The sequence below is a fragment of the Phyllobates terribilis genome, unplaced genomic scaffold (genome assembly GCF_046119375.1).
Source record: "Phyllobates terribilis strain yellow unplaced genomic scaffold, ASM4611937v1 Scaffold_3__8_contigs__length_932513732, whole genome shotgun sequence".
Lineage (NCBI taxonomy): Eukaryota > Metazoa > Chordata > Amphibia > Anura > Dendrobatidae > Phyllobates > Phyllobates terribilis.
Window position 1 is genome coordinate 930,645,757 of NW_027362763.1, and position 13,398 is coordinate 930,659,154.

A 13,398-nucleotide genomic window follows, 5' to 3' on the forward strand; every position below is an offset into this window, starting at 1 on the left:
ACACCAATTCTTTCTCAATCCATCGTAACATCTCCGCCTGCACCTCACTCACGGTCCAGCAGTTTGTCGTGTTCACCTTACTCCACCCTCTCTCAGCACTGCAGCTAGGCTTTGGTCCTGCAGTTGTGGTCATGTAAAATATTGTTTCCTCCTACACATGACAAAGCTAAGAGGTTGAACTCCACCATCTCCAATCCGTTGGCCATGTAAATGCAGCCTTTCCGCCTGGTGGATACAGATGGTTTCCGAAAGCTGATGGCCGTCGCAGTCACCATTACTTCTCAAAGAAAGCTTTGTCTGCACTACACCAGCATGTCACACACAACATCACCCATCCCTTGATTAAATCTATGTCGGCCAGGGGGCATTTCACGACAGACACCTAGATGAGTAAGGATGGACAGGGGCATTACATCTTGCTGACTGGGCACTGGGAGACTCAGGTGGGAGGTGGGGAAGGAGCTGCTCTACAAGTCTTAGAATCCCCAAGACTTGCGGAACAAACCTTTGTATTTAACACTTACTCCACTGCTTCTGCCTCCTCCACCTCCTCTATGGCCTCCACCTGCACCCTCAACCTCTGCCTTAATGAGACATGCATTCCAACAGTGCAGAGCGAATCCCCACCACCTCCATATTGCACAGCCAGGGCTCACCGCAGTCAGGCAGTCTTAAAAGGAATATGCCTTGGAGATCGCAGTCACACAGCTGAAGAGTCAATGACAATTATCCAGGCCGAGTTTGAGCAATGGCTTTCTCCATTGAACATGGAGCCAGGGAAGGCTGTGTGCGATAACGGTGTGAACCTTGGGGCGGCCTTACGCCGGGGCAAGCTCACACACGTGCCTTGCATGGCGCAAGTCCTCAACCTAGTGGTACAGCTATTTCTCTGCCACTATTCCAGCCTGGATACGCTGCTGCAGAAAGCATGGAAGCTGTGTGTTCACATCCACCATTCACACCACTCAGCTCACCGACTTGAATCAATACAGAGGTCTTTGTCCATGCCAGTTAACCGGTTTATATGCAATGTGCCGACACAGTGGAATTCCATTCTGCACATGTTGCAGCGACTGTGGCAACAGCGACAAGCCCCGAAACAGTCGCTCATGTCGTATGGTTTGGGCCAATTCAGTACGGACGTGGGGCAAATCAGGTTTGCGGAGTGGCCACAGATTAAGGAACTCTGCACCCTTCTGCACAGTTTTGAAATGGCTACTAAGATGGTTAACGCTGACGATGCCATCATCAGCATCACTATTCCGATTATCTACATGCTGGAGCATACTTTGAATAGCCTGCAGGAGGGGGGGGACATTCTCGCAAATCTAATTGCAAATTGTTCAAATTCAGTAGGTCTAGCAAGTTTCCTAAAATTTTATACAAACTTGATTTGCAAAGAATCAATTTGCTAATCTTTACCTGTAACTATACCTGTAAAAATGAATGCATCAGCACTTTAAATTAGATATGGACTGTACCGGCAGACAGCTCCCCCTTTCCCCAACGCCATTTCACTTGGACACACACTTACTCAAGGCCTTTGTAGCTATATCGGTTTAGTATATTTAGGGGGGCGATTGTCAGTTAACAGTTAAGTGCGGGATAGTGATGAGCGAGCACTAAAATGCTCGGGTGCTCGTTGGTGGGGTCGAGCAAATCATAATGCTCAGGTGCTCGACCCAAGTAACAAGCCCAATTTAAGTAAAAGGGAAACTAGAGCATTTTTCCGGCAGAAGGGGGGCCTAAAAGTTGGCCAAATCGATGGGAACAGTGCTAAAATGATATAGGAACAGCATGGGGAAGACACCTGAAAGCATCTTTGACTCCGAGGTCAGTGCTGTGAACAATGTTGTCAGAGTATTACGCCACTTTTACGGACTCACAATAAAACATACAAAATCAAAGCCAAAAAGGATTTTCCTGGAAAAAATGTCAAGGGAGATTCTTTCCAGGGTAATGACTTGTATATAAGGCAAATTAAATAACCAAACAAAAATGCTCCTCCACACCTTAGCCTATGTTCACACTTAGCGTTCTTGATGTGTTTTAGCACTTTTGCCTATATTCCTGGTCATCAGACATGATCCTATATTACTGCGGTAATAATACAGACATTTTTGGCAACGTGACAAATATTAAACTCCATTTAAAATGGGCAAGGCGCGTGGCAAGGGAAGGGGAAGTGGACGTAATGTTGATGGTGATGGTGCACGCAGAGGCCGAGGACATGGGAAAGATGAAACTGCCTGCTGAGGGAGCACAACAACCCCCCCCCCCCCCCCTAACATGTTGACTTAGCTTCCTGTCCTACTTTCTAGGCGGCCGCAGAATACCACTCTTGTTGGTTGTTGGTTGGATAGCAGATAAATAGATAATGCTTCCAGTCAGTTTGCAATCACCACCACCTTTTCTTCCACGCGGTCCAGTCTCAGTAGCCAATTAGTCTGGACCACATTATTATTATTTAATATTATAGTGCCTTACATGTGAAAAAGGGGTATATATAGCAAAAACAATTACAATAATCTTGAACAAAAACGTGAAGGCGGTACAGGAGGAGATTGGACCCTGCCTGCGAGGGCTCACAGTCTACAAGGGATGGGTGAGGATACAGTAGGTGAGGGTAGAGATGATCGTGCAGCGGTATGATGGAGAAGTGGTTACTGCAGGTTGTGGGCTTGTCGGAAGAGGTAGGTCTTCAAGTTCCTTTTGAAGTTTTCCACGGTAGGTGAGAGCCTGATATGTTGGGGCACAGAGTTCCAGAGTAGGGGAGATGCACGGGAGAAATCTTGAATGCGATTGTGGGAAGAGGAGATAAGAGAGGAGCAGAGAAGGAGATCTTGTGAGGATCGGAGGTTGCATGCAGGCAAGTACCAGGAGACTAGGTCACAAATGTATGGAGGAGACAGGTTGTGGATGGCTTTGCATGCCAAAGTTAGGGTTTTGAACTGGAGTCTATGGGCAATGGGGAGCCAGTGAAGGGATTGACAGAGGAGAGGCTGGGAAATAGAGGGGGGACAGGTGGATTAGTCAGGCAGCAGAGTTTAGGATAGATTGGAGGAGTGTGAGAAGGGAGGCCACAGAGCAGGAGGTTGTAGTAGTCGAGGCAGGAGATGATGAGGGCATGCACAATTGTTTTTACAGATTCTTGTTTGAGGAATGTGCGGATCCGGGAGATTTTTTTTACTTGGAGTCGGCATATTCCTCAGTTGTCCCTACCTCAGTCCTTGAAACGCAAGCGCAAATACGCAGCCACTCACCCACAGGTCACAATACTAAACTGACACATTTCTTGACTGCTTGCACTAGAAATTTTGCCTTTTAGGCTCGTTGAGGCAGAAGTCTTTCCACAACCTCATGGCGGCCGCTCTCCCTCGGTACTCGGTCCACAGCCGCCACTATTTCTCCCTGTGTGCCGTCCCCACCTTATACAAGCACGGGTCTCAGAACATTACCCTTACCCTCACCAACACTGTTACTGGGAAGGACCACCTAACCACAGACACATGGACAAGTGCTTGTGGCCAGGGACGTTACATCTCACTGACGGCACACTGGGTTAATATAGCGAGGCCTTAGGCACGTGATCGCGCAGGGGTAGATGGACCCGTCCAGGGATGATAGGGGAGTTTAGGGACAGACACAGGTTGGTGTCAGGAGGTGTCCCTTCCCATGTTCGCTACCGCTAGGGCCCTCCTTCCCCATCTATCTCCCATTGCATCCGTGTGTTGTGCTGTCTGCTGAACATACCCTTGTCGTTCCGTGACACTGTACTTTTCTGTGGGAATGAGCTTGTCTCCAACCAGCCAGGAATATCCAGTGAAAGGCATGCCATGGTTTGGTATTAGCACCCAATACCAGAAGTGAAGCCATGCACTATTTCCATCTCAGGAATTTTATTTGGTAGACTGGCGGCCCAAACATTAGTTTCTCACAAAGGAGCTGAAGACACTGAGTAGTAGTAGGTGGAAGTTTCTCCCGCATGACCTGTTTGTTAGATATCAGAGGGAGAACATAATTGGTATTTGCCAAGGTGCCAGATTGCTTATAGATTGCTGGAGCCAGTCCACAGTAAAATAAAACAGCCAGAGTGTCCGAGAACCTTTACACAGACTTTTCTGAGCTAGGGCTGCTTCTCAAAGTTGTATTTTACCACAGCCATATTCTTTAGGTAGGTGAAAGGACTGGCATAGAGGGAAACCATATCTTCTCTGGCTGTCATTTCTCTGCCACCAGGTTCCAGCCATTGTCACACACGACCATGCCTGGCTGTATGTTCAGCGGTGAGAGCCACACATCTGCCTGCTCTGTTACAGCTTTCAACAACTCTGCAGTGGTGTGCGGTTTGTCACCTAAGCATATTATCTTCAGCACAGCCTGTTGCCGCTTGGCCGAGGCAGTGCTGCAATGCTTCCAGCTTGCGACTGATGTTGTCATTTAGGAGATGGAGGCCGAAGAGGAGGAGGAGGTGCAGGAGCTGTAGAATGTGATTACATTGAGGTTACATTGACAAGTCTGGTTTTTATACTAAAGATCCTGCTGTGTTTTTATATATTTTTTTTGTTTGCTTTTTTTTGTGTCTCTTCAAATGTGTATTGGAGTGCGTCCTAATTTTTGGCAGCCCTTGAAATTACTGCATACGCAATAACAGTATAGGAGACCCACTCCTTAATAATGGGAAGGACAATTCAAACAGATTCTATATTCTAGAGTATTACCTTTCTTATCTTAAATTTGTTTACGGGTGAGCTATCGCAGTATGGATAGCGTATTACACCAATCCAGCCAGGTATTATTGCCTTAAACTGCTTGCTGCTGGTGCTACAGAAAAAAATACAAATCTATTCTATTCCCTATCGATACCGCTGTTAGATGCATTTACAATAGGGACAGGTGCTGCTAGGTGGTATCATCAGCTCGAGATGAGTGTTCATTCTGGTTGCATAAATCTCTACTACAGTTCATAACTTTTTTTTTACTTTGTTATTTATTTGTCCTTATATACAAGTCATGACCCTACACACAATGTTTCTTAATATTTCTTTGAAGAAAATCCATTTTAGCTTCGTTTTTGTATGTTTTATTTATCTAGCACTCTCCCAAAAAATGCTGGGTTAATAGCACAGTAATATCTGATCCCGTCTGATGACCATGGTTTTAGGCAGCAGGCTTGTAATATAAAATTTGTTCAGCGACCAAGTGTGAATAGGTTGAGAAACACACAACTGGCAAACTTTAACTGGAGTGTAAAATTTTGCACGCTCCAAAAAATGTCACGATTATTACCGCAGTGATATGGGATCATGTATGATGATGGACAAGTTTCTCTGCTTCCACAATACAGCAATGCAAAAAAATTAAAAAATAAAAACTGGCTGTATTCTGCTAACAAGCAAATGAAGCAGTAAAATGGTGTACTGTATTGCTTTTTAAGCAAATAATCAGGATTATGAGCAAAAAAAAAATTAGCCCTGATATCTACAGTAGGGCTATGGATATTTGTAACAGCAGCAGGCGGAAAGTGCAATGGACCCTATTCTGCTCTATACAGTGTCCACAAACTTTGCCTGCCTAACTTCTGCCATCACAGTAATATATGCAGTTAGATTAGTCCTTAGAAGGACTGTTATTCAGATTGATATATCTTGCTGTGGAATAGCTCTACCTAATTAATAAACCGCCAATTCTCTCCCTCACTCAGCAGCACCTCTCCCTACTCTGCCTGTTTCCGGGGTAGACTGTGACGAGCATAGGGTCATTGGGTCTTAAATAGACCCGATGATGCTATGCGGCCAGCCAACCACTGTAATGCCACAACCAACATGGCTACGGCATTACACTGAGTGGCAGGCAATCCTCGCATGTTTATGCGCTGTCTAAAGAGCACCAAACATGCAGGGCGGGCACCCGAGCTACCATCCGAGCATCCCGGAAGTACTCACCGAGCATCTCGAACAGTGAGATGCTCGGGCGAGTACCGAGCAGTTGCGAGCACGCTCGCTCATTACTAATGTGTGGCCTATTTTTTTGACTGCCCTAATAGTGACATCTAACGCATAGGTAAAAGTCATTGGCATTATATGGGGATAATAATAAAGTCTAGAAGGAGAATAAACACAAAAGAAAATTTAGATAACCGGATAGAAAGCATATATAAGACTATATGAGAAAATGCATGATACTGTAACAAGTATGTTACTTTCTCTATCTCAAATATAAAACAAATTTAAATAATACAAAAAAAGTTAGACTTCTAAATCCCTGAAGCAGGCCATCACTGTGTTGAAAAAAATATATTTATATCCTATACACTTTAGACGACTATTCTAAATGTTAGTAACAATGATAAAATCACTGTTGGATAAATGTGAGGAGCATAGAAAATCGAGCACATTTAGATAAATCTACACTTTTATTTATTTATTTATTTATTTTAATATGTTCATTTTTAAATAAACCTTAATCATAAAAAATAAATAAAAAAGAGAACAGTAATTGTTCACTTACCATGTGTCCAGTATACCAGTACAAACATGACCCCTTCAAAACTGCCCAAATCTTTTTCCACTTGTTGCCGAGAAATGATTTTTCTTTTTTCTTATACAACCATCCCTGATAATCTGCATCTTTTAACTCTTTGCATGAGATTCTTCTTCGACTCATTTTAAATATACTGACTGTTAAAAAACAGAAAAAAATATTTTAGGAATGCAAAGGTATACAAAAAAAATAATCCATCTCAAATATGAAGACATATTATCAATAATCTTAATTAAAATGGTATGAAATAACTGAGTCTGTTTGCATTTAGACAACTTAGTACTAAAAGTATAAATATAATGTTAGTGTTTGTATTACTGTCTAACCCACAAGCTGTCTATGCAGGTTGCTCTATGTTTATAGGTTGTGAATATTATATCTCTGTGGAGCTAATTGTACAAACACAACAAAAAATCATATACTCACTATACATGGGCAATGCTAACAGCAAAGGGTTACACATAAAACTGAGCTTGAAACCAGTAATTAGTTTTCTTTTTCATAGATTATACAGATCTGTGAAAAGCTCCAATGCTGAATCATGCACTACCTAAATGGGCAACTACAAAATTTATACATAAGAAAATAACATAGGTTGAAAATTACCTCTAGATTTCCTCTTTTGCTTTAACCGCAACGAAACCTGCAGGAAATGGACAGAGGAAAACAAGATAGAGAGGAAATTTCTTATTGTGCTTGTTATGGAAGAGGCTGTAGTAAAAGAATAGGAGGGTCTACGAGAAGGACCGTCTATGCTGTACACACTTCCACAGGCAAATGGGGAAGCTACTATGAAATGCATTTCTGTTTCTTCAGGAATCAGACATTTTGAGTGGTGACATTTTCATAAAAAAAGTTGATTTGCAGTGAAACTAACCACAATTTATGTTTACTTCTGGATAGGAAAACATGACCAGTTTGTTCAGTAAATCAGATTATATAATCCCACATACAATGAAAAGGTTAACTGCATTTATGACAGAACACGTTTGAGCCCTGAAGAACTTGAACATGCAGGGTTAAATTAATAAAGTGCTTCGCTTAGCAGCCACTATGTTCCTGACACACAGTTTTGAGTGTCAAGTTAATTTTAGATAGCATAAAGTTTCCTTTTAGGGAAGTGAAGATGATTTCTTGCTTATTAGTATGAAAGCCTTTGTAGCAGTAATTTCAGGGTTAAAAAGAGCCATAAATCAGAAAAAAAAAGAATGAACCACATGGATGACCGCCTGTTAGGGCACAGTCAGGCGGCCGTATAACACGCACGACTATCGCATCGCAGTGCACAGACTGACCGGCAGCTCTTCTGACGTGAGCGTGACTGCTGAATAAAAACAAATGAAGCTGTCACGCTCGGTTCAGGAGAGCCGCCGGCCAGTCCAAGCACTGAGATCGTCGTCCCTATTACTGTATACGGCATCTGACTGTGCCCTAAAGCTGATCAACTATGGGAAGAATCCACTAAAATCATACCAGACAACCCAAACTCTTAATAGATAGACACTATAGAAGGGCTGTTCTTTCCTTGCACTTTCGAATTTTTTCACATTACATTCACAAACTTAAATGTATTTTATTGGGATTTTATGTGATAAACCAACACAAAGTACCAAGTATTTGTGAAGGAAAATTTGTAAAGGAAATGATATAAAGTTTTTTATTTTAAAAATATAAATCTGAAAATTATTATGTGCATTTTTATTCAGCCCCCTGTAGTCTTATACCACTAAATAAAATCCTGAGAGACCAATTGCCTCCAGAGGTCACATAATTAGTAAACTGAGTCCACCAGTGTGTAATTTATTCTCAGTAAAACTACAGCTGTTCTGTGAAGGCCTCAAAGGTTTGCTTAAGAACATTAGGGATCAAACAGCATCATGACAACCAAGGAACACAACAGAAGTGTCAAGGATAAAGTTTTGGAGAAAAATAAAGAACATCACAGAGCACTGTCCAATTCATCATACAAAAATTGAAGGAGTATGGCACAGCTGAAAAGCTAAGCAAGGAGAGCACTAATTAGAGAAGCAGCCAAGAGGCCCATGGTCACTCTGGAGGAGCTGCAAAGATCCACAGCTTAGGTGGGAGAATCTATCCACCGGACAAATATTAGTCGCATACTCCACAAATCTGGCCTTAATAGTAGTGTGGCAAGAAGAAAGCCATTTTTTAAAGCAAGCCATAAGGAGTCGCATTATCAGTTTGCAAAAAGACATGTAGGGGACACAGCTAGCATGTTATAGAACAGACCTGGGCAAACTGTGCCAAGACCGAGATAGCCGAAGGGCTGTAATAATGGCCCATGGGTCGCACCCTGCCCTCCCCCGCTTGCCAACAATCACCCACTGTTGCCTGTTGTAACTGATATCTGCATCTTCAGGATGCAGACAGCGGTGAATACATTGGTGTATGACGGGGTCGCCGGCTTCATCTTCCACCAATCAGCGTGTGAAACAGCAGATGTGATGACGTCTTTTCATTGCACTGCTGCTTAGACTCAGTGCACAGGAGACAGGAGTAGAACACCAGGGAAATGGGAGCGAGGTAAGTATGCATTGTTTTCTTGTGTATGGGATATTTGTATGTTCATAGGAGGCTGTGTGGGCCTACACTGAATATATGGAGGCTATGTGGGCCTCACACTGAATATATGGAGTCTATGTGGGGCTCATACTGCATATACAGTGGGGAAAATAAATATTTGATACATTGTCGCTTTTGTAAGTTTTCCCACCTACAAAGAATGGAGAGGTCTGTAATTTTTATCGTAGATACTCTTCAGCTGTGAGAGATAAGTATTTGATACAATAGAAAAACAGAACTTAATATTTGGTACAGAAATCTTTGTTTGCAATTACAGATGTCAGACATTTCCTGTAGTTCGTAACCAAGTTTGCGCACACTGCAGCAGGGATTTTGACCCACTCCTCCATACAGATCTTCTCCAGATCTTTCAGGTTTCGGGGCTGTTGCTGGGCAACATTGAGTTTCGGGTCCCTCCAAAGATTTTCTATTGGGTTTAGGTCTGGAGACTGGCTTGGTCACTCCAGGACCTTGAAATGCCTATTACAAAGCCTGGCTGTGTGTTTCGGGTCATTGCCATGCTGAAAGACCCAGCCATGACCCATCCTCAATACTCTTACTGAGGGAAGGAGGCCAAAATCTCACAACACATGACCCCATCCATCCTCCCGTCAATATGGTGCAGTCATCCTGTCCTCTTTGGAGAAAAACACTCCCAAAGTATGATGTTCCCCCCACCATGCTTCATGGTTGGTATGGTGTTCTTGGGGTTGTACTCATCTTTCTTCCTCCAAACACGGCGAGTGGAGTTGATACCAAAAAGTTCTATTGTTGTCTCATCTGACCAAATGACCTTATCCTATGCCTCCTCTGGATCATTAAGATGGTCATTGGCATACTTCAAACGGCATGGACATGTGCTGGCATGAGCAGGGGGACCCTTGCATGCCCTGCAGGATTTTAATCCATGATGGCGTAGTGTGTTACTAATGGTAATGTTTGAGACTGTGGTCCCAGCTCTCTTCAGGTCATTGATCTCTTCAGGTCATTGACCAGGACCTCCCATGTGGTTCTGGGCTGATTCCTGACCTTTCTCAGAATCATCTTTACTCCACGAGGCGAGATCTTGCATAGAGCCTCAAAAAAAGGATGATTGACAGTCACCTTATGTTTCTTCCATTTTCTAATAATTGTGCCAACAGTTGTTGCCTTCTTAGCAAGCTGCTTGCCTATTGTCCCGTAGTCTATCCCAGCCTTGTGCAGGTCTACAATTTTGTTCCTTGTGTCCTTAGCACTTTGGCCTTTGCCATGGTGGAAAGGTTGGAATGTGATTGATTGACTGTGTGGACAGGTGTCTTTTATACAAGTAATGAGTTTAAACAGGTGCAATTAATGCAGATGAGTGAAGAGTAGGAGGGCTTCTTAAAGAAAAATTAACTGGTCTGTCAGAGCCAGAATTCTTTCTGTTTGGTAGGTGATCAAATACTTATTTCATACAATCAAGTGCATTTAATTATTTAAAAATCATACAATGTGATTTTCTGGATTTTTTTTAGATTCTATCTCTCACAGTTGAAGTGTACCTATGATAAAATTTACAGACTTCTCAATTCTTTGTAGATGAGGAAACTTGGAAAATCGGCAAATGCTTATTTACCCCACTGTAGGAGGCTATGTGGGGGGCTCATATTGTATATAGGAATTTATGTGGGGGCTCATACTGTATATATGGAGGCTATGTGGGGCTCATACTGAATGTAGAAGGCTATGTGGGGGCTCAGGGGAGGAGTGAGGCGTCGGAATCAGCGCATGCGCAAACTGCTATCCGGCGCGTTTTTACTGAAGACACATTTGCAATGTGTTTTCAGCAAAATGATGCCGGACAGCACGGTATGGGCACGCGCGTACTCCGATGCCACATATCTCCCCCGGCCTCTGGTACAATGGGACGCAGCGAAGAAAGGTGAGAATAAATGTTTATTTTTTTGTATGCGTGTGCAGCGTGATAGCGATGAGGGGCACCATACATACCAGGATTGGGGGGTGACAGGACCATGCATTCCAGGATTGGGGGGTGAGGGGTGCCATGCATACCAGGATTGGGAGGTGAGGGGATCATGCATACCAGGTTTGGGGGATGAAGAGTGCCATGCATACCAGGATAGGGATGAGGGGGTACTATGCATACCAGGATTGGGGGGCGAGGGGATCATGCGTACCAGGATTGGTGGATGAGGGGGCCATGCATACCAGGATAGGGATGAGGGGGTACTATGCATACCAGGATTGGGGGGTGAGGGGACCATGCATACCAGGATTGGGGGATGAGGGGACCATGCATTCCAGGATAGGGATGAGGGGGTACTATGCATACCAGGATTGGGGGGTGAGGGGACCATGCATACCAGGATTGGGGGATGAGGGGACCATGCATACCAGGATTGAGGGATGATTGGGCCACACATACCAGAATTGGAGGATGAGGAGGCCACGCATACCAGGATAGGGATGAGGGGGTACAATGCATACCAGGATTGGGGGTGAGGGGACCATGCATACCAGGATTGGGGGTGAGGGCACTGTGCATACCAGGATTGTGGGGTGAGGGGTGCCATAAATACCAGGATTGGGGGGGTGAGATGTGCCATACATACCAGGATTGGGAGGATGAGGGGGCCATGCATACCAGGATAGGGATGAGGGGGTACCATGCATACAAGGATTCGGGGGTGAGGGGACCATGCATATCAGGATTGGGGGGTGAGGGGACCATGCATACCAGGATTGGGGGGTGAGGGGGTGCCATGCATACCAGAATTGGGGGATGAGGGCTGCCATACATACCAGGATTGGAGAGTGAGGGGCCCATGTATACTAGGATTGGGGGGTGAGGGGTGCCATACATACCAGGATAGGGATGAGGGGTGCCATGCATAACAGGATAAGGATAAGGAGTGCCAAACATACCAGGATTGGGGATTAGGGGTACCATGCTTACAAGGATAGGAATGAGGGGTACCATGCATACCAGGATAGGGATGAGGGCCATGCATACCAGGATTGGGAATGAGGGGAGCCATACAAACCAGGATATGGATGAGGGGCCATGCATACCAGGATTGGGGATGAGGGGTACCATGCATCCCAGGATTGGGGATGATGGGGGCCATACATACCAGGATACGGATGAGGTGCCATGCATACCAGGATACGGATGAGGTGCCATGCATACCAGGATAGGGATGAGGGGTGCCATGCATACCAGGATAAGGATGAGGGGTTTCATGCATACCAGGATGAGGATGAGCGGTGCCATGCATACCAGGATAAGGATAAGGAGTGCCATACATACCAGGATTGGGGATGAGGGGTACCATGCTTACCAGGATAGGAATGAGGGGTACCATGCATACCAGGATAGGGATGAGGGGCCATGCATAATAGGATTGGGAATGAGGGGAGCCATACAAACCAGGATATGGATGAGGGGCCATACATACCAGGATTGGGGCTGAGGGGTACCATGCATCCCAGGATTGGGGATGATGGGGGCCATACATACCAGGATACAGATGAGCACCCATGCATACCAGGATACGGAGTAGGTGCCATGCATACCAGGATAGGAATGAGGGGTGCAATGCATACCAGGATAGGGATGAGGGGTGCCATGCATACTAGGATAGGGATGAGGGGTGCCATGCATACCAGGATAGGGATGAGGGGTGCCATGCATACCAGGATAAGGATGAGGGGTTTCATGCATACCAGGATGAGGATGAGGGGTGCCATTTATACGAGGATAGGGATGAGGGGTGCCATGCATACCAGGATAAGGATGAGGGGTGCCATGCATACTAGGATAGGGGATGAGGGGTGCCATGCATACCAGGATAGGGATGAGGGGTGCCATGTATACCAGGATAAGGATGAGGGGTGCCATGCATACCAGGAAAAGGATGAGGGGTGCCATGTATACCAGGACAGGGGATGAGGGGTTCCATGCATACCAGGATAGGGGATGAGGGGTGCCATGCATCCCAGGATAGGGGATGAGGGGTGCCATGCATACCAGGATAGGGGCTGAGGGGTGCCATGCATACCAGGATAGGGATGAGGGATGCCATGCATACCAGGAAAAGGGGTGCCATGCATACCATAATAGCGATGAGGGGTGCTATGCATACCAGGGTAAGGATGAGGGGTGCCATGCATATGAGGATAGGGATGAGGGAGGCCTTGCATACCAGGATAAGGATGATGGGGGCCATACATATAAGGATGATTGGGGCCTTGCATATAAGGATAGGGGGGGCGCCATGCATACCGGGA

General features: G+C 45.1%; 1 protein-coding gene across 5 annotated transcripts in view; it reads right to left on the reverse strand.

Annotated features, from left to right (window-relative positions):
- Nucleotides 1–13,398, reverse strand: part of IPCEF1 (interaction protein for cytohesin exchange factors 1) — a 686,360-nt gene that overhangs the window by 374,266 nt on the left and 298,696 nt on the right. For 2 of the 5 annotated variants that reach the window (XM_073672839.1, XM_073672837.1), the window contains one exon: nucleotides 6,511–6,680. In XM_073672839.1, coding sequence (XP_073528940.1) covers nucleotides 6,511–6,666 — 156 coding nt within the window. In that variant the 5' untranslated portion in view covers nucleotides 6,667–6,680. Of the gene's footprint in view, nucleotides 1–6,510; nucleotides 6,681–6,969; nucleotides 7,106–7,149; nucleotides 7,361–13,398 lie in introns of those variants that run through there. The other 3 variants (XM_073672835.1, XM_073672834.1, XM_073672836.1) reach the window with 3 other exon arrangements.